The sequence below is a fragment of the Carcharhinus amblyrhynchos genome, chromosome 12 (assembly GCF_965287045.1).
Source record: "Carcharhinus amblyrhynchos chromosome 12, sCarAmb.v2.hapA, whole genome shotgun sequence".
NCBI classification, from domain to species: domain Eukaryota; kingdom Metazoa; phylum Chordata; class Chondrichthyes; order Carcharhiniformes; family Carcharhinidae; genus Carcharhinus; species Carcharhinus amblyrhynchos.
Window position 1 is genome coordinate 42,915,913 of NC_137335.1, and position 25,854 is coordinate 42,941,766.

Sequence of the window (25,854 nt, forward strand, 5' to 3'; positions counted from 1 at the left end):
GTCCCCCCTCCTCTCCCCCTCGTCCCCCCCCCGGAGGGGGCGGTTGATTGGCTGAGCCAGCGGAAGTGTGTCAGTGGGTGATGGGCCGCTCCGCGCTCTCACATCCGCCGCCCTCGGCCTCTCTCTCAGATGGATCGGGACCGGCAGCGGGAAGGCGGCGTGACGGGGCCGGCCGGTGAGCCGGGCCCGGGCCGCGAGTTGGACATGAGCGCGGAGGAGGACAGCGAGTGGACGCGGCGGCGACGGCGGCGGGAGGAGGCGCTGGGCTTCAGCCCGCAGAAGGAGATCCTGTACAACCAGCTGCTGCCGTACTCGGAGCGCCTGGACCAGGAGTCCAACTTCATCCTGGGCCAGATCAAGGAGAACCTGGGCCGGGCCGTGCAGCTCCGGGAGCTGTGGCCTGGAGTTTTATTCTGGACCAGAAAACTGTCGACGTGAGTGAGAGTTTGTGTTTAACTTTCCCCCGGATCAGCACCCGGCTCCACATCCCCTCCCTTCCCTCCCCGCCACAGCTAATCCCCTCCCGGCCGAGCCTCGGCCACCTTCCCCCGGCCCTAAACCTGCAAGTGATTAAAATAAAAGGCCGGTTAAAAATAGAAGTAAATCCCTCTGGAACCAACGGTAGCTCTTTGTTACCACCTCACCAATCTTAACTGAAGGTGGAGGAAGGATGGAAATAATGGATTTGGGAAAGCTGCTTTTGCCTGACCTTTCACTAGATGAAATGTTGTGTTGCTCTGTGTCTGAGGTGCAGCTGACTATGACACGACACTTTTCCCTGTTGACAAAGTTTGATCTGTGTCGATAAGGAAGTGCTGATATATAAACCGCTATTTGGGTTAAAATTCAGTGTCAGTTTGGCTCATATTACATTAATAGCTGAGTTCTTTCCCCACTCTTGTCTCCATGCTGATAGTTTTTGTGGGCAATTCGTTTCTTAAATAGTTTTTATGGGCAGATTGTTTCTTAAGTAACTGGCAGATCCTACCCTGGATGTTTAAGTTCAAGCGTAAAGCCATAACTAAATACCTGCATTTGAAATAACTCTTTGAAGTGTATAGGATATGTGATTGAAAATGTTTTGAAAAAAAAAGTAGCAATACCTTCCTACTTAAACAGTTTCTTTCCTTATAAATCAGTTAATCAGGAATCTATTGGTGTGTTATAGTTTCAATACCAACAAGTTACTATACTTTTGAACATGTTTATGATTTTCTTGTCTTTTAATAAAAAGCACTTAAGAAATATTCACTCTATGAGCCTATTAGATCACAATATATTTTTGATTTTACAGTGGATTTTGTGCCCCTGTTGATCACCAACTTTAAGTTGCATGGTAGTAGCTTGAGAATTGATTTTTTTTTTGAACATTTGGCTGGGAAATGGCATCTTAGTAGGTTAATATCAGTTTCTGTTGGATATATATGTGGAAGATGATGATCTAAAGAGTGTTGAAGTCTTTTACCAAATGTGATAATTTTACTTGTTTTATTTCCTCTGCAAATATTCAGGGGAATGTTTGTAAAAAGAATTTCTGAACATTGGATAGCACAATTTTGTTAAAAGATCTTATTGTACATTCTCATTTTTAATTTCTACTATGATTTCATGTGAAACCAAAATTTAGCAATACTTTGTTACAGCACGCTTTACATGTTGCAATATTATTTGATGCCATGCCAGCAAAATGTTGTTTTGAATAACATTGAAATAAGATATGACGCAGCGTGCGTTTGTTCAAAATGTTCTGATAGGTTTTTTTAGGAGTACACAAGGTCTGCTTGTTTACCTCATTTAAAAATTCTGTGACACAATTTGAAGAACAAAGTTTTCCTGCCATCCCCTCAATCAGGTTGTTGCTGGGGACTTGGCTGTGTGTTAATGTTTGTGTTCGCCTGAATAACAGTGCCCGCAAGTGATAAGACATTATATAAATACATGTTTTAAATTGTTTCCTTTCCCTTCCAAATTTCAATTAACTTAAAAATGGGATTTAATTGCAAAAGATTTTAAATTAAACCATCTCTGTGGTGTTTTGATGCAAGGAATAAGCTGCTGACTTATGGATTGTTTCCAGGAGTTGTAAAGACCACTTATGCTTTGAGTGTTCATTTGAAATTCTTGACATGCTGCTTTTTTTTTGGACAATAAATTGCTCTTTATAGCTTACTAGTGGAAAAATATTTTTTGTAAAATTTACTGGATTTCTCGTAGCATTGTCAGTTATTTGTTGAATATTTGGGAATGCTTTATGCCTCAATGTGGATAAATATAGGTTAAGCATCTCAATTGGTGAGGCTGACAGATTTTTTTGAGCAGTTATTTCAAATTATATAAAAATTGTTTTTCAATTGAAAACATTAGTTCAGGTGATTGTTGTAAAAGTCAGTTGGTGCATTGTGATGTCGCCACCATTATGATATCATGCCAGTGGAAATGACATTTATTTCTTCTTGTCTTTCACTACATTTTTCTATTGAGACCTGCAATTTCTAAAGGTGTCACAGGTTTTACTGCACATATTGTGGAGAAACTTTCAGAATGAATTAGATTGTAATATTTTTCAGCACAAAAAAAATTGTTTACTCGGGCAATAACTGCATTTGAGTTTTTTCTTGTTATTTTGAAACAACAGTGGAATTTAACTTTTTCTGGTGTTACTAATCTTGCACCTGTTCACTTATCATTTGAGGCTTGTCCTCGGTACCTATTATTAACTCTTGATTTTCCAGTGCCTCAGACTAGAAATTCTAATTGTCATGGCGATCCCATTATTTACTGGCCTTTACTATATTTGTAATCTTCTCCATCCCTACAATTCCCACTTTATGAACCTTCTACCACTGACATCAACCACTTGTACATCCTCCTGTCCCCTTGCCCATGACTTCAGCCACCAAGGTTCCTTATTCTGAACTTTGCTCACTAAATCATTTGACCTCTTCAGCTCCCACTTCTCCTTCAAGATCCTTCTTAAAAACTATCTCTTTAACCAAGAGTTTAGCCATCTGTCCCAGCATCATCTTGTCTCAACTGCGCCCTCCTACCCCCATTTTTTTTTTGGTTGCATCTTTGTGAAGTGTGTTGGCAGGTTGTTGTACCATTAAAAACTAATTTAAGAACATAAGAAATAGGAGCAGGAGTAGGCCATCTAGCCCTTCGAGCCTGCCCCGCCATTCAATAAGATCATGGCTGATCTGTCGTGGCTCAGTTCCACATTCCCGCCCTCTCCCATAACCCTTAATCCCCTCTCTTATCAAAAACCCATCAACCCGCTTCTTAAAAATATTTAGCGAGGTAGCCTCCACCACTTCAACGGGCAGAGAATTCCAGAGATTCACCACCCTTTGAGTGAAGAAATTCCTCCTCAACTCCGTTCTAAACCGCCCCCCCTTTATCTTGAGGCTGTGCCCCCTAGTCCTACTGTCCTTTCTGAGCGGGAAGAGTCTCTCCACCTCTATCCTATCCATCCCATTCATCATCTTATACGTCTCAATGTGATCTCCCCTCATTCTTCTAAACTCTAACGAGTACAAGCCTAGTTTATTCAGCCTGTCCTCATAGCTCAACCCCCTCAACTCCGGTATCTGCTTAGTAAACCTCCTCTGCACTCCCTCCAAGGTCAAAATATCCTTGCGTAAGTGCGGCGACCAAAACTGCGCCAAAACTCCAGCTGCGGCCTCATCACCAATGCCCTATACAGCTGCAGCAAGACCTCCCTACTTTTATATTCAATCCCCCTCGCTATGAAGGCCAGCATCCCATTCGCCTTCCTGACCACCTGCTGCATCTGCAAGCTGGGTTTTTGCAACTCATGCACAAGGACCCCGAGATCCCTCTGCACCGTCGCCTGCTGCAGTTTTTTGCCACGTAAGTAATAATCCTTCCTACCATTATTCCTACCAAAGTGGACCACCTCGCACTTGCCAACATTAAATTCTATTTGCCATTTCCTGTCCCATTTGCCCAGCCTATCTAGATCCTTCTGTAGACTCTCCACACCCTCCGCACAATTTGCCGTTCCACCAATCTTGGTGTCATCAGCAAATTTCGACACCATACACTCGGTTCCCTCCTCCAGATCATCTATATAAATGGTTTTTTGCTTCAGAGATGTTACAAGGAAAGACAAAACGGATGTTTAAGGCACAATTGCCAAGAGTGCGAAGCAGACAAAGGACATGATAGTGCCCACGTTTTATTTATACTGAGAGATCATAAATAGCTGCTCCAAATGAGAAAGGGGAGTTTTCATTTTTTTTAAAAACCTGTGTTGTGTTCCTCTGATATGATTTTGCTTTTCAAAATGATTTGGAAACAAATTGGAGGAGACATTTTCAAACCTTTTTAGGTAAAGCTCAATACAGGAGCACCAACACTTCAATTTGTACTTCAGAGGGCAGCCTCTGCTTTTATTTTGTGGTGAAATCCCAAAATAATGGAGCTTTTTAAAATTCCTTCATGAATGTCACTGACAAGCAAATAATTGGGAATTGCCATCTTGAACTGCTACAGTCCTTCTTTTATCTGTTTGATAAAACTGAATGACTTGCTAGGCCATTTCAAAAGCAAATAAGAGTCAACTCTATTGCTGTGGGTCTAGAGTTACTTGTAGACCAGGCCAGGCAAGAGCAGCAGATTTCCTTACATGAAGGACACTAATGAATGAGGTTTTTCTGACAATCAATGATAGATTCATGAACCATTATTAAAATTAACTTTCAATTCCAGATTTATTAATTTGGCATTTAAAATTCCATCAGTTACTGAAATGCGATTTGGATTGGTGTCCCTAGAATATCATCTTGGGCTGGGCCTCTGGATTATTAGTCCAGTGACATTACCAATACACCATTGTCTTCCTAATAATTTGCTATCTCAATTTGTTGAACATTTAATAAGCAAAACGTTAGTTTGCTGTATCTGGGCAGAGGATCAAGTAACCTCTTTTGAAAGTTTTGGAGAATTGCACCAGTCTTCTACATTTCAGCACCATATTTCAACACTCCTTTACAATACAATAATGTTTAATTTCAGTTCTTTACAGGAGATCCGCTAATACATATGAAGAATAGTAGGTATTTTTAGTTTACATAGCAAAATGGTGTTGGACATTAAATATATTGGGTGTTTTCCAGTGGTGGTGATATTTGAGAATGAAGCAAGAATCGGAAGTAAATTGATTCTAGAAATGTCGATGAGAGCAAGTATAAGAGACGGTGGGGATGCAAAAAGAAGGAATTGAAAAGGGGCCAAATTGAACAAATAAGTGGTTAGAGGAAGGGGTAATTGATTTTTTTAAAACTTATGGTCCACGAGAATTGTCTTAAGGCTGAGATTCCACCCACCCCCCACCAACCCTTCTAAGTGTATTCCGTCACTGTACTTCCAGCAAACAATTCAATGGATGAAAAGTTTTTTGGGATATCCAAAGTTTGGCAAATTGTTATCTAATGGTGGTTCTTTGTTGAGGTTGTTTTAAATTACAGTTGATCTAGCAAGTTGAACCGTGTAAAGTATTCAGTACATCTGAGGTGACCTCAAAGATTGATCAACTCACTTTTGACCCCTTGACAATTACATGAATGTGAAAAATTCATGCTAAATATTAATCCTGAGACTTCTGTACTAATAATAGAGTAACATATAGTCTCATCCTTGATGATGAAGTGCTGTATGACGTGTTCTATCAAATGACTATGAAGTTAGTAATTCATGAGTGCCTTTATTTTTGAGTTGTATGTTAATGTGAGTGGTGTATATTCCATTTACCAACCAACCTATATGGATATTTTTATGTATTCTAAGAATATATTGTCCCTCCTTTATATTCATAAAGCAGAGGAGGAAACTATTTTCCCTAACATGCACGTGCCAACTCTTTAAAAGAGCTGTCCAATTAGTCCTACATATTTTATGTTTTCCTGTAGTCCTGAAAATGCCGTAGATGTGCATCAGTGGTCTGGGGATTAAACATAATGGGATAAGCTTAAATCAAATGTATCAGTGTTTTGGTGGCCATTTCTGTTTATCACATATTACTCCGCTGCAATTAAACATTCTGTTTGCATTTGTTGAAGAGTGAGCTGACGTACAGATGTGAGTTGTATTTTTGCGCCAAATCTCATCTGATTACAAATGGCTGAATTGCTTTCAAACAGTACTCTCTTCTGTTGGTCTCCTGCTTTGACAGCCAGCGTATGCGACACTGGGGTGCAGTTAGATCCCTTTTTGTTGACTTTATTTTTCCTTCTGTCAATTTTGTGTGTGGTTTTTTTTTGCATTGTGATTGTAGTGCTGTTGAGGAAATTTGACCAGTAAAATTGCAGAATCAGAAACCATTGTACTTTCTGCTTCCAGAGAAGCATTAGTGACCAGCAGCGTTAAGGTCAGATTGGAATCCAATCCATATAAATCTGCGACTAATATCACTGCAGATTGGCCAGCATAGTTTAATTGCCTTATCACTTATTTGCTTAGAATTTACTTTACACCTTTGCTGTGTGACATCCAGTATGTAGTCATTGTGCCAAAGAAACATAAGTGCCCAATTCGATGTTTCTTCCTGGTCAGGTTGTTTCTAGATTCCCTTTCCTTCGTCAGCTCTACAAAGTTACAATCAGGTATTCTATCCATGTGGTGCAATATTACAGATGAGTCAGCATCATAATTCATAATTTTAATAAATTTGACAAATCTTAAGTTTAACCAATATCTAGAGCAGTGTTTCCCAAGCTACTTTCTACTACGTCCCTGTTTTAACACTTAAAAATTAATGTGACTCCCTGATTGCAAGCAAAAACAAAACAATAATGCAGCACTGTAACATTCAGTGAATAGTCATTAAAGATTGAGTATTATAGATGAACATATACATAACCTAAATATGAAAAACTTTTTAAAGTACTTATAAAGTACTTATAAAAATGTAATTATTTTATGTACTCGCTCATCAGGCCATGCACAGTTTCTCAAAATCTAGCAATGTAGTTGATTGATATTGAGATTTCAAGAAGATTAAATAAATTAAATATAACTTCAGGCAAATATTCATTGGAAAAAGGAACCGTCACTTTGTATGTGGTTTGCAATGTCTTCAGTGTACCAAAATTCTGGCAGAGAAACTCTGAAGCGTGATTTTCTTTGTGCAGAAATCACACAAAATTTCAAATAAGCTGTTCAGTTTCAGCTGCAGGCAAATCCATGTCGTCAGGCTGCAATTGAACTTTAGCGATGGAAAATGATAGGTGTACTTCAGTGATGGAAAGTGCGAAAGGATGTTGCTGGTTACAGAGGGACACAGATAAGCGCAGAGTTGGGCTGAGAGGTGGCAAATGGAGTTTAATGTGGAGAAGTGTGAAGTGATTCATTTTGGAAGGAGTAACAGGAATATAAAGTACTGGACTAGTGATAAGATACTTGGTGGTGTAGATGAGCAGAGAGATCTCGGTATCCATGTGCATAGATCCCGGAAAGTTGGCACCCAGGTTGATAGGATTTTTGTTGTTTTTTTTTAAGGCGTACGGTGTCTTAGCTTTTATTGGTAGAGGGATTGAGTTTTGGAACCATGACGTCATGTTGCAGCTGTACAAAACTCTGGTGCAGCTTTAGTTAGAGTATTGCGTACAGTTCTAGTTATTGCATTGTAAGGAGGATGTGGAAGCATTGGAAAGGGTGCCGAGGAGATTTACCAGGATGTTGCCTGGTATGGTGGAAGGTCTTATGAGGAAAGGCTGAGGGACTTGAGACTCTTTTCGTTAGAGAGAAGAAGGTTAATGGGTGACTTAATAGAGGCATATAAGATGACCAGAGGATTAGATAGGGTGGACAGTGAGAGCCGTTTTTCCTTGGATGGAGATGGCTAGCACGAGGGGACCTAGTTTTAAATTGAGAGACGATAGATATAGGACAGATGTCAGAGGTAGGTTCTTTACTCGGAGAGTAAGGGTGTGGAATGTTCTGCCTGCCACAGTAGTGGACTCGTCAACATTAAGGGCATTTAAATGGTCATTGAAACATATGGATGACATGGGGGAGAGGCAAATATGCATCCAGGTGGCTGTGATGGTCGATTATCATGTATGTATTTGACTGCAGATGTAACTAGAAAAAAACTGCAATTTCCCAGACATGGATGTGTCATTTCAGTAGCAGCTGTCACACAAATAAGATCAATGAGGCTTGTGTGTATTTATGTATGTATGTTGGCTTGAGCTTACTATATGAAATAATCATGATTTTTATTACTTGTGATCCTATTCATTGTTTCTGTTTCTTGACTTGGGGTCACAGTTTGGGAATTGCTGACTTGGAGTTTATTTCCCCATGAAAGTTTTCCATTCAGTAGACTGGGAAAGGCCACAACTTCTCCTTCTAAATCCCTTCAATTCCTCAAATTATTCATAGGCTACATAATTAATTTATTCTCATGACAGACGGTATAATTATTTTGGAACTATATTTGTCCTTGGATTATAACTTCTATCTCTTAAGAGACAAACATCTTTTTGGAGGAATACATAATTCACTTTTCAGTGTTCAGGAATGTTTATAGCTCCCCCTCCCCCTACAATATCAAGAAAAATAAGTCCAAATTTTTGCTTTTCAGATTATTTCAAATCATGCTTTGACACTATGCTGTTGGATAATACTTTGTTTTTCCTTTATATTTGCAATTATGCTCCTATTATTTTTGTATTTAAATTGTGCTAGATTCATAATGGCTCTCACATCGCAGAGAAGCACGGCAGTGTTCAACATCTTAATTCCGTATATGTAGCAACACAGATACTATTTTATTGTGCAATCATTCGTAAGTATATTAATCACAATTGTAAATTCATCATTGTCAAAGCAAAATTCTGGGTACCACCACTAAGGAAATATCATTGACTCTATTTGAACTACTTTTTCACTTTTCATCATGTATTCCTTTTTAAATTTGGCTTAATAAAACAAAAGGTAAATTGGGTGCAGGGGTTAGGTATGTTCAATGTGGGAATTCATACGAGTACTCTATATTCAAGTATCTAATAATTACATTTTTAAAGAATTAACAAACACTCAAATCATTGGCACCTACTAGTTTTGCTTGTAACGAATGTCAGCATCTGACTTTCACCATCTGAACTTGACAGGATATCTAAACAAGAGCATTATATATCAGATTTAGCAAGAATAAAATGGCTAAAACCTCAAGTGCTTTACACACTTAGAGGACTCATCACTAAAATGAAGATAACAAAAACATTAGATTTTTGTTACAAATTGCAGAATGGTGAAATGTCACTATGTTGTGAAAATTTTTCATATCCGTGCATCCTCTAACAGGGGTCGTGCCAATTATGGCTCGTGAGTGGCATCTGGCGCTGGATTCAAATTCTACTTCAACAAGTTGAGCACAACAATTTAGACCCATACTCTAATGCACTACTGAGGTGGCACTGCACTTTTGGATGTGGCGTCTTTCAGATGAGACCAGAAACTGGTCTCCGAGGCGGATGTTAAAGATCTTGCAGCAGTATTCTGAAGAAGAGCAGGAGGCTTATTCCTGTTATCCTGGCAAATATGTATCCCTTAATTAACATCACTTAAAGCAGATTATCTGAATAGCACAGTGCTGATTTTGGGAGCATGCTGTGTACAAAGCTGCATTTCTCTACATTTCAACAATGACTACACTTTAGAAGTCCTTCATTGACTGTAAAGTGATTTCAGATGTTCTTGGGTCATGGAAAACACAAAAGAAATGCGGATATTTGAAAAAAAGCATTGTGATTGAAACATTGCTTATTCAGATGTTTTGACATAATGAATTGAATGCACATGCGATAGATACATTGCTAACGTACACAATACTGTCATGTCAGCGCATTCCAATAATTTTCCCCTTTGACCACCAAAAGAACAGATTGTGCCTGAATGTTCTGAAAGCCTGTACCATTGCTTCAATGGCACACAGGATTATTATGATGCACCACTGACTTCAAAGCCAGTATCTCACTTGCTCTGTCTGTATCTTGCTTCAAAATGAGTCTCAGCTGCCTTAGTAATGGAATGTTTAGTGTGCTATGTTTATTAAATTGAACATTGAAAGTAAGATTATAATGCAAAATGATCACTGTTCTTCGTATTGCATATGAAATACTGCTTTGTACAAAATGATTGCCATTTTTGCTGACATACTGGTGACAGCATGGTGGATAGGGGATTGGCTGTCAAATAGGAGGCAGAGAGTGGGTGTCAATGGGTGCTATTCAGATTGGCAGTTGGTGACTAGTGGAGTGCCCCAGGGATCGGTGCTGGGGCCTCAGCTATTTACCATTTATATAGATGATCTGGAGGAGGGAGCTGAATGTAAGGTGTCGAAATTTGCTGATGACACAAAGATAAGTGGAACAGCAAATTGTGCGGAGGGTGTGGAAAGTCTGCAGAGGGATCTAGATAGGCTGAGCGAGTGGGCGAGGACCTGGCAGATGGAATACAGTGTTGGCAAGTGTGAGGTTATCCACTTTGGTAGGAATAATAGTAGGAAGGACTACTACTTACAGGGCGAAAAGCTGCAGCATGCTATGGTGCAGAGGGACCTGGGGGTCCTTGTGCATGAGTCGCAAAAACCCAGCCTACAGGTGGTCAGGAAGGCAAATGGGATGCTGGCCTTCATAGCGAGGGGGATTGAATATAAAAGTAGGTAGGTCTTGCTGCAACTGTACAGGGCACTGGTGAGGCTGCAGCTGGAGTATTGTGTGCAGTTTTGGTCGCCGCACTTGCGCAAGGATATTTTGGCCTTGGAGGGAGTGCAGAGGAGGTTCACTAGGCTGATATCGGAGTTGAGGGGGTTGAGCTATGAAGAGAGGCTGAATAGACTGGGCTTGTACTCGTTAGAGTTTAGAAGGATGAGGGGGGATCTCATTGAGACGTATAAGATAATGAAAGGGATGGATAGGGTAGAGTTGGAGAGGTTCTTCCCGCTCAGAAAGGACAGCAGGACTAGAGGGCACAGCCTCATGATAAGTTGGGGGGGGGGGGGGAGCAGTTTAGAACAGAGTTGAGGAGGAACTTCTTCACTCAATGGGTAGTGAATCTCTGGAATTCTCTGCCCGTTGAAGTTGTGGAGGCTACCTCGCTAAATATATTTAAGACGCGGGTAGATAGGTTTTTGGTAGGCAAGGGGATTAAGGGTTATGGGGAGAAAGCGGGAAAATGGAACTGAGCCACTTCAGATCGGCCGTGATCTTATTGAATGGTGGGGCAGGCTCGAAGGGCTAGATGGCCTACTCCTGCTCCTATTTCTTATGTTCTTATGTTCAATTATTTTATGCATGGTAATTTGGGTTGTTATTGAGAAAGTGACAAGGTACCATAGAATCCCTACATACAGTGCAGAAGGAGGAAATTTGGCACATCAAGTTTGCACTGACTCTCTGAAAGAGCATCCTACCCAGGTCCCTTCCTTCCTCCCTCTCCCCGTAACCTTGCACATTTACTATGGCTAATTCACCTAACATACACATCTTTTGACACGAAGGGACAGTTTATGGCCAAACCACCTAACCTGCACCTCTTTGGACTGTGAGAAGAAACAGAGCATCCAGAGGAAATCTATGCAGGCATGGGGAGACCATGCAAACCTCACACAGTCAGTCACCAAAGACCAGAATCAAACCTGGGTGCCTGGTGTGAGGCAGAAGTGCTAACCACCACTGTGTCATCATGCCACCTCTGTAGCTTCAGCATTTTTATTCAGTCACAGGATGTGGGCATCACTGTCAAGGCCAGCATTGAATTTTTAAAATTCCACCAGCTTCCATGGTAGGATTTGAACCACTGATCCCAGAGCATTAGCCTGGGACTCTGGTTTACTAGTCCAGTGACAATACCATTAGACCACCATCTCCCCTCAGTGGAAATAAGAACCTGAAAACTTGTTCATATAATAGCTCCCAGTTATAAAATGATAGTCCTGAAGAAGAACGAGGTGGGCTGTCCCCAGTGGTTCATGGACGTAATTAAAGCAGCTCCGGTTACTGACAGGACTGACTTCAGGAGGAGCTTAATCATAAACCACGGGTTGTTAGGTTTCAGGCAATATAAATGCCTGCACCAATCAGATGTTGATTTGATGGCACCCCACCCTGTGACATGAACAAAATCAAGATGCTTGGAATCTAGTAATAGCTGGAAGTGCATCAACGCTGTGCTGTAACTTTTTAACATATGATCAAAACCATTGCTACACAATTGGATGGCAGCTGTTGTCCTACAGAAATGGAAAGCAAATTTATGTACAAAATTCATAAAATTCCTACAGTAACAAAGGAGGCCATTTGGGCCATTAGGTCAGCAATGATAATCCCACCCAGGCCCTATCCCCGTCACCCCACATATTTATCCTGCTAATCCCGCTAATTTACGTATCTCGAGACACTAAGGGGCAAAACCCGCAAATCATTGGAGTGAGGGGGGAAGCCGGAGCACTTGGAGGAAACCCACACATACGCGGGAAGTATGTGCAAGCTCCACTGAGACAGTGACCCAAGTCCCTGGAATGTGAAGCAGCAGTGCTAACCACTATGCCGCTCTGGCTCAATCATAAATTACTTAAATTTTCAAAGCCTGATAAAATAAGCAAAATGTAGCAGGCAGTAGAATTCTCAACTAAAAACAGAAAATCCTTAAAATATTCAGCAAGTTAGACAGCACCTTAGGGGAGAAAAAAACAGTTTATATTTCAGGTTGCTTGTTTTTCATCAGAACTGCTAAAAGTTAAAGATGTAACATGTTTTAAGCATATTGATAATTCAGGGCAGAGAACTTCAAAAACTCTGGCCTCCTCTTCTATCAATAGACTATCTCTGCAATTTTGATTCTTTATTGCGATATAGTTCTGTGGGTGAGATATCGCTATGGTGCTTTATTCAAGTGGCTTTAAAAGAAGAGTTCAATTTAAAAGAAGTATCTATTGCTACTGATGTCAATAGGACAGTTTAAGGTTTATCATGGCATTATTTAAGAGGAATAAATTATAAAGAGGAAAAATATCATTTCCCTGGCCCTCATTTAAAGCATTGAGAAAATCATGTAGAGTTTATCAAATTTCAGAAAAGTGCCCCAGAGGGATCCTGTTGTGGTGTTATTTTTATTCCAGGTTAAAGTCAATCTCTTACTACTTAACTAGTAACACTTACTACTAGCTGCCTGATGGGGGGTATACTTGTATGATATCCTAATGCAGCAATATGATTTTGCTTTGTGGACGTTTCCATTGTATATATACACACGTGTCAAACATTTGCAAGGTTCCTAAAAGGCAACAAAATAAGACAAGAGGCCAGTTGTCATCAGGACCCTTCACTGCACCCTGTGGATTCAGTGGGAGGAGTCTTTCTTGAAGCTAGCTCCACAAGCATGCAGGCAAAAAGCCTGCAAAATCAACTATGATTGACTGTGTCCAGATTTGACTGGGTACTGTGTCCAGGTGGCTGAAAAGCATCTCCCTGACCTATCTTGTTTTCGGCATTCCTGGGGAGAACAAGAATCAGCTTTAAATAGACTCTGAAGCTCTCCTTGAAACTCAGTATTGTTAACATTGATGGCTGGGAGGAGCTTGCTGCCAATCTTTCACAAACGCATCAAGTACATCTTTCACATCCAAGTGCCATCATGCTTTGAGTTCACATATCTTAATGATGAGGCAGGTTGGCAACAGAGAAGGAAAGAAAAGGAAGCAAATCCTGCTGTCTGAATCCTGCTACCTTGTGGGACATCCTACCCCATGTGTCTCACAATCTAGGTCAAGCATTGACTAGTCCACCTAACCGTCACATCTTTGGACTGTGGGTGGAAACCAGAGCATCCAAAGGAAATCCATGCCGACACTGGGAGAATGTGCAAATTCCATACAGACGATAATCCAAGTCCAGAATCGAACCCGGACCCCTTACGTTGGTAGGCAGCAGTGTCCACCACTTTGCCATTGTGCTCCTAATAATGCTCTCCATTCTGTGAGGGCAGTGCAGCACCCATTACCTGTGTTGTAGATTTTCATCGGAACTTCCCATTATTGTGTGTGTAATATATATATATTTGACAGCGCTTAGCAAATTATTTTCCAATGTGACCCTATTTTACCATTTGAAAATTAATGTGATTCCAGATGACAACAATAAAGCAGCACAGTAACATTCAGCATATAAAGTTCAACATATACTATATCATACTTTAAAAAAAAACACATTTTAAAATTAATTGGGAAATGTTTTATTATTTTATGTAGTCATAGTCCGTTACTTCATCTGAGCCACTCCAGCTCAATGACCTTGGCCAGGAAGTAGCAAAGCTGCAGGTTGAAGGTTTGGCAGTGCTCATGTTGGAATTGGATTGTACCACAATGAAAGGGTGATAGGGTGGGCTCAGACAGGTTGCTGCTCAGCAGTGGCGGCATTGTCAATAGGTTCATGACTGGGACCGATCTTTGAGGAAAGTGGAATGCTACTGAGCAGGCCTATAACATAATATGCAACAGTTACTGGCCAGTGAGATTTTAGCAAAACTGTGCATATTCCCTGGCGGGAGAAGACTCAGTGAAGCAGCTCAGCGCAGGAGCCTACAACATGGCAGGGAGAGAGAGGCCAAAAGATGAACAGGGCATGGGCAGCGCTGGACTTAGCCTGGACGTTGGTGACATTGTTTCAGAGATGGGAGTTTGCAACCGATTTCGTTATTTCTGGACTGCACAGTTCTCTAACCACGGGTATGGGAATTTGTAATGCATGAAGTTGACAGGAAATGTTTGCTGACACAAGATGTATGCTTCTGACAAAAATCAAAAGCAATAGAATGCAAGGGGGTAGAAGTTATATTTCAGCTATACAATCCCTTGGGTAGATTACATCTTGAGTACTGTGAACTGATAAAGAGAACAAAGCTTTAGGAATAAGTTTTTTGCCTTGGAGGGAGAACGTATTAAAACAATCCCTGGACTCAATGGTGGAGCTATGTGGATAAATTAAAGAAGCCAAGGTATTATTCCCTGTATTTATAAGGTTAAGATTGGTTGATATTTTCAAGGTATTAAAGGGGACAGATAATGTAGGTGGAGAAGATCTATTTCTGCTGGTTGGGGAGTCTAGGACATGGGGCATTGCCTAAAAATTAGAGTCAGAGCTTTAAGGAATGAAATTAGGAAACGCTTCTACACACAAAAGGGTAGTGTAAATTTGAAATTTACTTCCATGAAGGCCAGTTAATGCTAGATCAGTTGTTGATTTTAAAACTATGCTCATTAAATTATTAGCAAAAGGTAGACTGAATGATGGAATGGTGTCAAAAGGCTAAATGGCCTGCCCTGTTATAGTGTTCTTTGATTTATGGAAGTGATTTACTAGGTAGACGTGTCATTGTGGCTTAGTTAATAGCATTTTGTCCCAATTCAGAATTTTGTGGCTGTAAGCCCCTTGCCAGATATGTGAGCACAGAATCTACATTGACATTCCATTGCAGTACTGCGGAGTGCTACAGTGTTGGAGGTGCAGTCTTTTTGATAAGACCTTAAATCAAGGCCCCATCTGGTCTTTCAAAGGTATAAAAGATTACATGGCAGTATTTTGAAGAGGAGTTGCAAGAGTTATTCCTGGTGTCCTCGTCACTATTTATCCCTCATATATTGCTGTTTGTGAGAGCTTGCTGTGCACAAATTGCTGCCATATTTACATTACAGTAACTACACTTAATACTTTATAGCTAATGTACTCGGGAAGCCCTGGGATTGTGAAAGATGTGCTATAAATGCAAACCTATCTTCATTTTCTGTGTATATATTTAATATACATGCATTTATATAATATCCATGCGCATGTAGGCATTTAATGCAATCTGCCTAACTCTTTAGTGGAAAAGTGATGGCTTTAGAAAGGGGTATGCTTGAGAAATCTCATGGAGAAATGTGAAAATAAGCAGGAAGGTCAGTTGTAGCTTTTATTCATAAACTATAGTAAAGCTTGCGACACTGTCCAATATGATGCTATGTGGAAGACACTTATACCAAAGCATCTTATGTGGCTAATACAAAAGCTATACAGAAATGTTTCAGGGATCATCAGAGCTGGTGATGGGCTTATAACCAATTCCAGTTTGAGAAAGAAGCCAGGCAAGGGTGTCTTTAGTCACCTAGGCTTTTTACTATGCGGGAGAGATGATGAGAATGGGTAGAATATTTACCAGAGATATGGCTGCATCATTGTAAGCCATAGCATATGGAATCACAGGTATCCAGATACATGGCACGCTTCCTGAATAAAGGAAGAGAAAGGCACTTGGACAGGTTGAGTCAAAAAACATAATGAATCTTTTGGACTGAACATAAAGAAAGCAAGGGCCAGTGTTATGGTCCTAAATGGCAGTGGAAAATCAAGATTGGAAACAGTTAGATAGAATCAGTGGACACTAAAGTTACATCCAAAAATAAATATAGAACTATAGCAAGAGATGTGATTGGCGACTTGAATAGTGTCTGGAAGCATGAAGCTGGAAAAAAAATGTCCAGTACGTTACTAGTTTTGCGCTTTATGGATGTGAGAGTTCAACTGAAGAAATAGGATGAAAGGCAGACAACAGCTTTTGAAATGCAAGTGAGACAAAAGATGTTTAGAATCGGCTGAATGAACAGAAGTCAAAATGAGTGAGTTATCAACATAAAAGTTCAGGAATTAAAATAGTTGCTAAGTACAATTAGAGAAAGACAGTTATGGGTATTAGAAGTGAAGATGGCCTTTTCTGGTAACAACTGAAAGAGAAATTGAGGGTAAAAACAGAAGAGGAGGAAGAAAACTGGACCATAGAATCATAGAAACCCTACAGTGCAGAAATAGGCCATTTGGCCCATTGAGTCTGCACCGACCACAATCCCAGCCAGGCCCTACCCCCATATCCCTACATATTTACCCGCTAATCCCTCTAACCTATGCATCTCAGGTCACTAAGGGGCAATTTTAGCATGGCCAATCAACTTAACACACACACCTTTGGACTGTGGGAAGAAACTGGAGGAAACCCACACAGACACGAGGAGAATGTGCAAACTCCACACAGACGGTGACCCAAGCTGGGAATTGAACCCAGGACCCTGGCACTGTGAAGCAGCAGTGCTAACCACTGTGCTACCATGTCGCCCAGTAGATAACATTGAGACATGGACTCAAGGAAGCTTGAAGAAAACCAAAGGACAGTACCAATGGCCCTACTCAGGCTATGGTGGCAACATGAATGAAAAGGCAAAGAAGCATCTTTAGTGATGTAATTTTACTGCGATGGTGAAAAGTTTTTCAGGAAATGCTGCAATGTAAATTCTATATAAACATGATTTATAAAGGGAGAAGTTTTATCACATTTTTCTGTGGGGAAACAAACTACTACAAACAAATAATTTATGAAGGAGTTCAGGATAATATTTGGCTATTAATAACCCAAATGAAATAATAAAATATAATGCTTGAAGTTGCATGCTTTTTTTTAAGAGCACGAGTGAATTTATGCAGTAGTGTTGAGGAGAAATCTGGCATAATCTTGCCTGCTTCTCATTTATACCAATATGACCTCTTGGTTCCAGGAAAATGTAGTAGCATGTGACCTGCAAAGTGAGAGTGGGAAGCATTTCAGGCATTTTCTAGTCATGGGATGGGAAGTGGATATGAATAACATCATATGCTATAATCAGTCATTTTATTTTCCGTGACAGTCTTCCAGTCCATGATCTTTTTTTGTATGTGCCGCTTGTGTGTGTGTGTGTGTGAATCAGGATATTGAAAGTACAGGGACAACTTGCAATAAACTGAGCATGAACTTTTGTGATTGGCAAGACCAAATCCCTAATGAAAGAAAATAGTTTTTAGTAATTGCATGGAGAAATAATTAATTGGTTAATATGCATAGCATCACATAGTATTCCAGCACAGAAACAGGTAATTTGGATCAATAAATCCATGTTAGTGCTTAAATTTCACATGAACTTTTGCCTGTTGACTTATTTTTGTATTCTTTTCTCCCTCAGAGTTTAGTTTCCCATTTGTGCACATCCTAACCTGTTTACCCCTGCTATTGTGGTGGAGTCTACATTCTCATCATTCTCTGAGCAAAGAAGTTGTTCTTAAATTCCTTCCTGGATTTTTGTTAGTGACTATCGTGCATTGATAGATCATCATTCTAGCCTTGCCCACATCTTCTACGTATACCCCACTGAATCCCCTCATAATTGTAAAGATTTTTATTGGGTCACCCTTATTTTCTAGAGGAGTCCCAGCCTGTTTAACTTTTCCCAGTGGGTATCAATTTTCAGTTCTGGTTTCATTCTCATAACTCCATGCTTGAAACCGTCTAATCAGATTTCTGCTCCTCCTGGTCTTGATCATAGAATTCCCTAAAGTACAGAAGGAGGCTGTTTGGCTCATTGAATCTGCATCAACTCTTACCCAGGCTTATTCTGTAACTCCATGTATTTATCCTGCTAGTCCCCCGAACCTATACACCTTGAGTCACTAAAGGGCAATTTAGCATGGCCAGGTAACCTATCCTGCACATCTTTGGACTGTGGGAAGAAACCTGAGCACATGGAGGAAACCCATGCAGACATGGGGAGGATGTGCAAACTCCGCAGACTGTCACTCAAGGCCAGAATTGAACCTGGCTCCCTGGCATTGTGAGGCAGCAGTGCTAACCACTATGCCACCCATTTTAATATTCTTATCAAGATGCTTAATATTCTATGTGACCATTGTTCATCGCTCCTTGATCTGTCTTCAGTTTTTGAAGATACCCTGCTACCATTTTCAAACTGTGTGTGGATGATCTTACCTGATTCCAATCTCAGCTATGCAATCATAGCCAATCTCCTCCTCCTTTTGCACTGTTATCCTTAAGTTGTCAAAGATCTAATCTTGGCTGCATCCTACTTATCATCTCCATGCTGCCTTGGCATGCATCTATACCTGATTTTTATTGCCTCCCCGTTAGCCACTGTGCCTTCAGCTGTCTCAGTTCTGAAAAAGATTGTGGATTCTCTCTGGCTGTTAAGTCCATGACGTTGTATCACTTAAAAAATTGTGATGACTCTGTAGTATTTATTTCCATTTTTTACATTTCCAAACTAATTGATCCAGCCTATTTATCAAATTTGTATTTTTTATTTTCCAGATATATCCGGCTGTATGGAAGAAAATTTAGCAAAGAAGATCACGTTGTATTTGTTAAGCTGCTGTATGAATTAGTTGTCATGCCTAAGCTTGAGATCAGCATGATGCAAGGATTCACACGATTGTTAATAAATTTACTCAAGTAAGTTCAGATTGAATTCCTAAAGTATGTGCTACTGCCAGACGTTACTGACAATTAACAAATAGACTTAAGCTACAAACTTCATCATGAAGTGTATTTTAGTGGGAGGGTGATGGTGAATGGATGTTTTTAGGACAGGCAAATGATTTTGGTGTTCCCCATTGGTCAGTTTTGGGTACTTCTTTTATTTTTGTTAACCGCCTAGACTTGAGTGTAGGGAACAGCAATGTAAAATTTACAGTATAAAATTCAGCAACGGAGTAGATGGTAATGAGCACATTTTTAGACTTCAAGACATGGGTCGGGTGGTTAAATGGCCAGAGACGTAGAGTCTCTGTGATATGAACTTTTGGGTGGATTAAAACGAAAAGACAGCACACTATAAATGACAACAAAATACAGATGAACAGAGACACCTTGGAGTCCACATACATACACATTTGTAAAGGTGGTTTTAAAAAAAGCAAATGGATTACTTGGGTTGATAGATGGAGACGGAGATTGTTAAAGCCAGAGATTATGCAAAAGTTTGTAATCATTGGATAGGCCATATCTGGAATATTGTGAACAGTTCTGACAGTTCTAAAGCTTTTGCATCTTTTTTGAAAGGGTACAGGGGAGGTTTACCAGAATATTATTAGGGGTAACGGACTTTGGTTATGAGCAGAGGTTGGAAAGTTAGGACCGTTCTTCCTGGAACTGGAAATACTGAGGTACACTAATAGAGCTTTTTTGAGTTGAGAGATTTTGAAAGTGGCTGGAGAAAAACTTTTGCCTCTGGCTAGTGGGTTGATAATCAGAGGTCACAGATATAAAGTAATTGTGAAAAGATCTGTAGGAGAAAGTCAGAACCTGTTACACTCCAACTGTAAAGGTAATGGAAGCTGACTCCATAAATAATTCTGAAGGAGGTGGGGTAGGACAGGTAATTGAAGATACTGAATTTACAACATTATGACAAAAAGTAGTGGTATGGTTGCAAATTGTTTTGTTAGAGCCAGTATGATGGGCTGAATGTCCTCCTCTAAGTTGTGTTTACAAGTGCTATATTGTGCCATAACTTTCTATGATTCTGGAATAAATTAACCCGGGAAATAAAGAGCAATTTATTTACTTTGTGGTTGAAATATGGCATTCACTATGACAGGAACTGATTGAGGCAAAAACCTCAGATGCTTTTGAAAGGAAATTACGTATGTATGTGACAAAAACTGGAATGGAAAGTTATGCTGAAAGGAAGCAATTGAAAAGGAACACAATGCATCATTTGCATAAATGGCAGTTTTTAATAATGCTTTAGTTTTTGACATCTTGACCTGACTGAAACATGGCTTATGATGGTGACCCTGTCTGTCTGATCCAAGAGTTCTCAGTTTTTTTGTCACTTTTGTCCATGTCACTAGAATGATAAGAGTGGCATTCATTTCATAATCCTATTTCACCCTATTCCACATTTATTGTCTGCATTATTGATTTTTTTTCCAACCACATACTTAATCGCCCCTCAACCCACCAGATCTCAGTGTATTTATGATTAGATTACTCTCCTTCATCTGCTCAACCTCTTCACTTCCTTTGATACCATTGAATACTCCTTCCTCCTTTGGTGTTTCTCATTGGTAGTTGAGATCTATGGCATTGCTATCTTCTAATTGTGTTCATATTTGTTGTAATTAAATCATTATGTCATTCTGTATAGTCAATGATCCTGGATTTTAACTTGGAATTTCAGCTTTCTTCCCTTCTTTGCTCCATTAAGGAATGGAATGGAGAAACACATTAACACCCTGCTTTGTTGCTCTTCACATTAAAGCACAAATGTGTGGCCATTTTCCCAAGTTAAGTCTTGGCAAAATAGAAGCCACCGTTTTAACTCAAATCAACATCCATATGTCAATAATTTCAACTCCATCAAAATTCAGTAGCTGGCAGTGAAGAATCTTAGTTGTCCAAAATTAAGTTCCTGGCTCCTTGTCCATTGGTTTTTTTCTATTTCCTTGACTTTGTCCACCTTTACCATCACCTTTAAAAATTTTCAGTCTGCACATCTTAATTACCCTGAGAAGCTTTTCTTAACTATTTTCATGAATAAAATCTCACTTAAGAGTGTCATGGCTTACTTTACATTAAGTCATATACTTAATATATGTCATATATTCAGGCGGCAGTGCAGAGGGACCTCGGGGTCCTTGTGCATGAGTCGCAAAAACCCAGCTTGCAGGTGCAGCAGGTGGTCAGGAAGGCGAATGGGATGCTGGCCTTCATAGCGAGGGGGATTGAATATAAAAGTAGGGAGGTCTTGCTGCAGCTGTATAGGGCATTGGTGAGGCCGCAGCTGGAGTACTGTGTGCAGTTTTGGGCGCCGCACCTGCGCAAAGATATTTTGGCCTTGGAGGGAGTGCAGAGGAGGTTTACTAGGCTGATACTGGAGTTGAGGGGGTTGAGCTATGAGGAGAGGCTGAATAAACTAGGCTTGTACTCGTTAGAGTTTAGAAGAATGAGGGGAGATCTCATTGAGACGTATAAGATGATGAATGGGATGGATAGGATAGAGGTGGAGAGACTCTTCCCGCTCAAAAAAGACAGTAGGACTAGGGGGCACAGCCTCAAGATAAAAGGGGGGCGGTTTAGAACGGAGTTGAGGAGGAACTTCTTCACTCAAAGGGTGGTGAATCTCTGGAATTCTCTGCCCGTTGAAGTGGTGGAGGCTGCCTCGCTAAATATTTTTAAGATGCGGGTTGATGGGTTTTTGATGAGAGAGGGGATTAAGGGTTATGGGGAGAGGGCAGGAAAGTGGAACTGAGCAGCGACAGATCAGCCATGATCTTATTGAATGGCGGGGCAGGCTCGAAGGGCTGGATGGCCTACTCCTGCTCCTATTTCTTATGTTCTTACTTCCATTACTGCCATGCTTATCAAGCTCTCCTGGTACTCCATACCAAGGAAACTAATTTGAAGGTCCTCTTGGTCTCAATTCTGTACCCTTAATACATCTTAACTCTGATCCTCTCTAACAGGACGTGCCTGCAAAGCTCCTTCATTCCTCAGACATAGATCTACCTGTCCTGCCATACTTTCAGGCACTATGCCCCTGGAACCTTTGAATTTTGCCACTGCTTTGCTTATAATAACCTTTTAAAATATGTTTTTATGTTTCCTGCTTTTCTTCACTGGGTTGCTTTAGTTTTTCCCTCCTGCTTGACATTCACATTTTTCCTGCACGGAATAATGTGTCCTAATGCATCTTTCTGTATGCGAACAACATAGGAATGGCATTTATCGTCATAACCTTTTGAAGAAGAAATATGTTCTATTGTTTCTTTTCCATTTAACAGAGGTGCTTTACTAAGTATCTGAATTGGTCCTAAAAGAAAACTTAATGGAGCAATGAATTGTGCTTGAAATTTGGCATGCTTCTCCTTCATAGTTGCAATGTTTAGCTTTCAGCTTGTTTGTGCAGGGTCCAGGAGAAAAGTAAATTTGTCTTGTAATGACATTGCCTGCTCTGATTTCTCATAGTGTACAGTGCCTGGTTTCAAGCCCAGTAGATTGGCAGGGTCTAAGTTGATTGCCATGGAACAGAGTGCTTTTACAAGTCTTTTCTCCTTCTACCTAATTGTTTTACTGGTGCCTGTTGAGGGTTCTGAGTATGTGCAGGCTTTACAGTCTTCAAAAGGGTGACCTGGAAGCTAGACCTGTTTTACTAGTGCTCCTGGTTTTCATAGCTATTACTATTTTGCCGAGTTACTGTTAAATTTCATTATTTACGTAAAGAAGTTTAAACAATGCATCTTTTAAACAACACATTTGACTAACTATTTGTGGTCTCAAGTCACAGCAGCCTAAAATAAGCCTCCTTCTACTTTCCAGTCTATTACAATTCAAATAATTAGTGGAACTGATTGTGATAAGTTATGTTCAATCAAAATTTGCAAATTTTTAATGATGCTTTGTTTCCTGAACTGATTTGTATCAATTGAAAAATATGACTCGGTGGTAAGATCCAAACTGAGAATTGGAGCATGGAATATTTTGTCCAGTTCATCCATCTGGTATCTGGGTCTAATGGTTGTTAGTAATAATATGTGCCAAGGAGCTAGAAATTTGATGACAGATTAAGTTTAGGAACCCAGTGAGTTACCATATCAAATCATAAAAGTTACATATTTTGCATCATATCTTCTAGAATTTTTTTCTCTCTTTGGTAATTCTTTCAGTTTTTAGTTTGTTCTTCCAATGGGAATGTCTTATCGTTATCTGATAGGCATTGCTTCCTAATTTGTTTTGTGAAAAGGAACAGTTCTCCATGTTGTAGATTTCTTGAGATATGCTTAAATTTAAGTTTCAGAAAATCTCACCAGTGATTTCTCTGTCTGTTACTCAGGCATTCCAAGAGTATTGTTACACATTGTTAAAGTTATTATGCAGAGAATTATAGCACATATTGAGCAATGTTTTTCACTCAATACTATAACTTATCTCTGCTGGGAAACTTTTTTTTTGAAGAGATTTTAATAAGTCAATAAATGTAAAGGTGCTTATTTGGATTTTATTATGTTCATTATGTTGGTATGATGTAAAGGAAAATTGCTCCAACTGTGACATCTAAAAATATTTAACATCAGATTCATATTTTGATATTTGATTCACATTTTTCTAAAATGCACAACTCTTATTTGTCTGGTCTAGATGCAGATTCAGATTCTTCGAGTAGAAAATGTTCTAACAATTGACACACTTAGTATTTGTAAACACTGTAAAGGTTTTGTGTAAGTTTCCAGTCACCTCCAACTGGAAGAAGCACTCCAATTTTTCAAGTTTTTAATTCTTCTTTGGCCTCACCTGCATCCCTACCTATGATTGCTAAACTTGACCTGTTTAACAGCTTTCTTCCTTTGGCTCTTGATGCATTTGTCTCCACATCTCTTACTGCCTTCAAGTCAACTGTTTCCTGATACAATTTGCATAGTCGCACCTTTAAATTGTGGACTCGTTGTTCACAACCAAATTAGTATAATACAAATTTCCATTCCGCTTACCATCCAAACCATCCCACTGTTTCAATGGTAAGGAAGACTCTGTAAATTATTTAATGTGGAGCCCCTCTTCAGACTACCTCCCTTACCACACCCAAACCTTTTCTGGCTGTCCCAGACCTCCATTACCAAATGTGAAGATTTTGCAGGCTCAAACATAGAAATCATCTGCTCAGTTACTTCAGCTGTCCACATCCTACTCAAATTGCAGTGTTTAACATAATTGAAGGATTTGACAAGAGAGATAGCAAGAACCTATTTCTTCTGGTGGGAAAATCCAGAATGAGGATGCATGAACTTAAGCTAGGAGCTAGGCTGTTTTGCAATAACATCAGAAAGAGTAGTAGACCCAGCATCCTCACACAGCATCAGGTTTGATTCCCAGTTTGGGTCACTGTCTGAGTGGCGTTTGCACATTCATCCTGTGTCTGCATGGGTTTCCTCTGGGTACCCTGGTTTCCTCCCACAGTCCAACAGACCGAAAGTGCTGGTTAGGTGCATGCTAAATTCTCCCTCAGCGTACGTGAACTGGTGCCAGAGTGTGGCAACTAGGGGATTTTCACAGTATCTTCATTGCAGTGTTAATGTAAGCCTATATGTGACACTAATAAATAAAATAAAAGTAGAAAGATTCAGTTAAAATTTTTACTACTTGTGCCCTCCCCTCATATCATGCCTTGCCCCAATACCACATCATTCCACAACTTCTCTTGCTTATTCCTCCTAGCCTGTACCAAATTTTTTGCCTTTATAAGATTTGCCTCAGATGGCCTTGAGCACCTACTGAACCAACTGTTCAAGTGCATTAATTAGAGCAATTAATAACCAGTCACTATAGTCTGCTGGCACTCTATGGATTGTGCTCAGAGATAAGAGAATAATTCTCCAGAGTATCTTCTCCTGAATATCTCCATGCATTTTTTCTTGTCATTTGTTGCTGGGGGGTGCCTTTGGTACCTATAGGTCACAGCATGTTTGGATGGGGAAGATCTGATGGATTAGCTAATAATTTCCTATCTTTTGCCTCCATGTTTAATTTTTCACCTTTTCAAATTAGAAAAATGAGGATAGTAAAGGAATTTTAAAAAACACAAGGCACTTACAGAAAGTTAAAAATTATCATTCTTGCCATGAAAAGTGCTGTGGGAAATCTATTGGTAATCTATGAAAATAAGTACATAATTTGGTGACTAACTGATTATAAAATTCAAATTTGCCTGTGGCTTATAATGTAATTGGAGCCTCTTAGCTAGATAAATGCTATATGTTCCAATGTTTTTGTTCTGGTTCACTTACCTGTTTGTAAATTGCATTTATGTGTTTTTGTTATTGCCTAGAAAAAAAGAACTCCTATCAAGGGAAGATTTGCAGTTGCCATGGAGACCATTGTATGAAATGGTGGAAAGAATTTTGTATTCAAAGACAGAGCATCTTGGACTCAACTGGTTTCCAAAGTATGTGGATTTTTTGTTCAGTTTTTTGCTGAGCTATT

The 25,854-nt window shown here is 39.8% G+C and overlaps 1 protein-coding gene across 2 annotated transcripts in view; it reads left to right on the plus strand.

Moving 5' to 3' along the window:
* Window positions 1–101: 101 nt before the first annotated feature.
* The window catches only part of LOC145350944 (proteasome activator complex subunit 4-like), a 156,884-nt gene continuing 131,131 nt past the window's right edge, over window positions 102–25,854 (plus strand). For both annotated transcript variants that reach the window (XM_080200453.1, XM_080200454.1), the window contains exons 1-3: window positions 102–434; window positions 19,186–19,326; window positions 25,700–25,816. In XM_080200453.1, coding sequence (XP_080056579.1) covers window positions 130–434; window positions 19,186–19,326; window positions 25,700–25,816 — 563 coding nt within the window. In that variant the 5' untranslated portion in view covers window positions 102–129. The remainder of the gene's footprint in view (window positions 435–19,185; window positions 19,327–25,699; window positions 25,817–25,854) is intronic.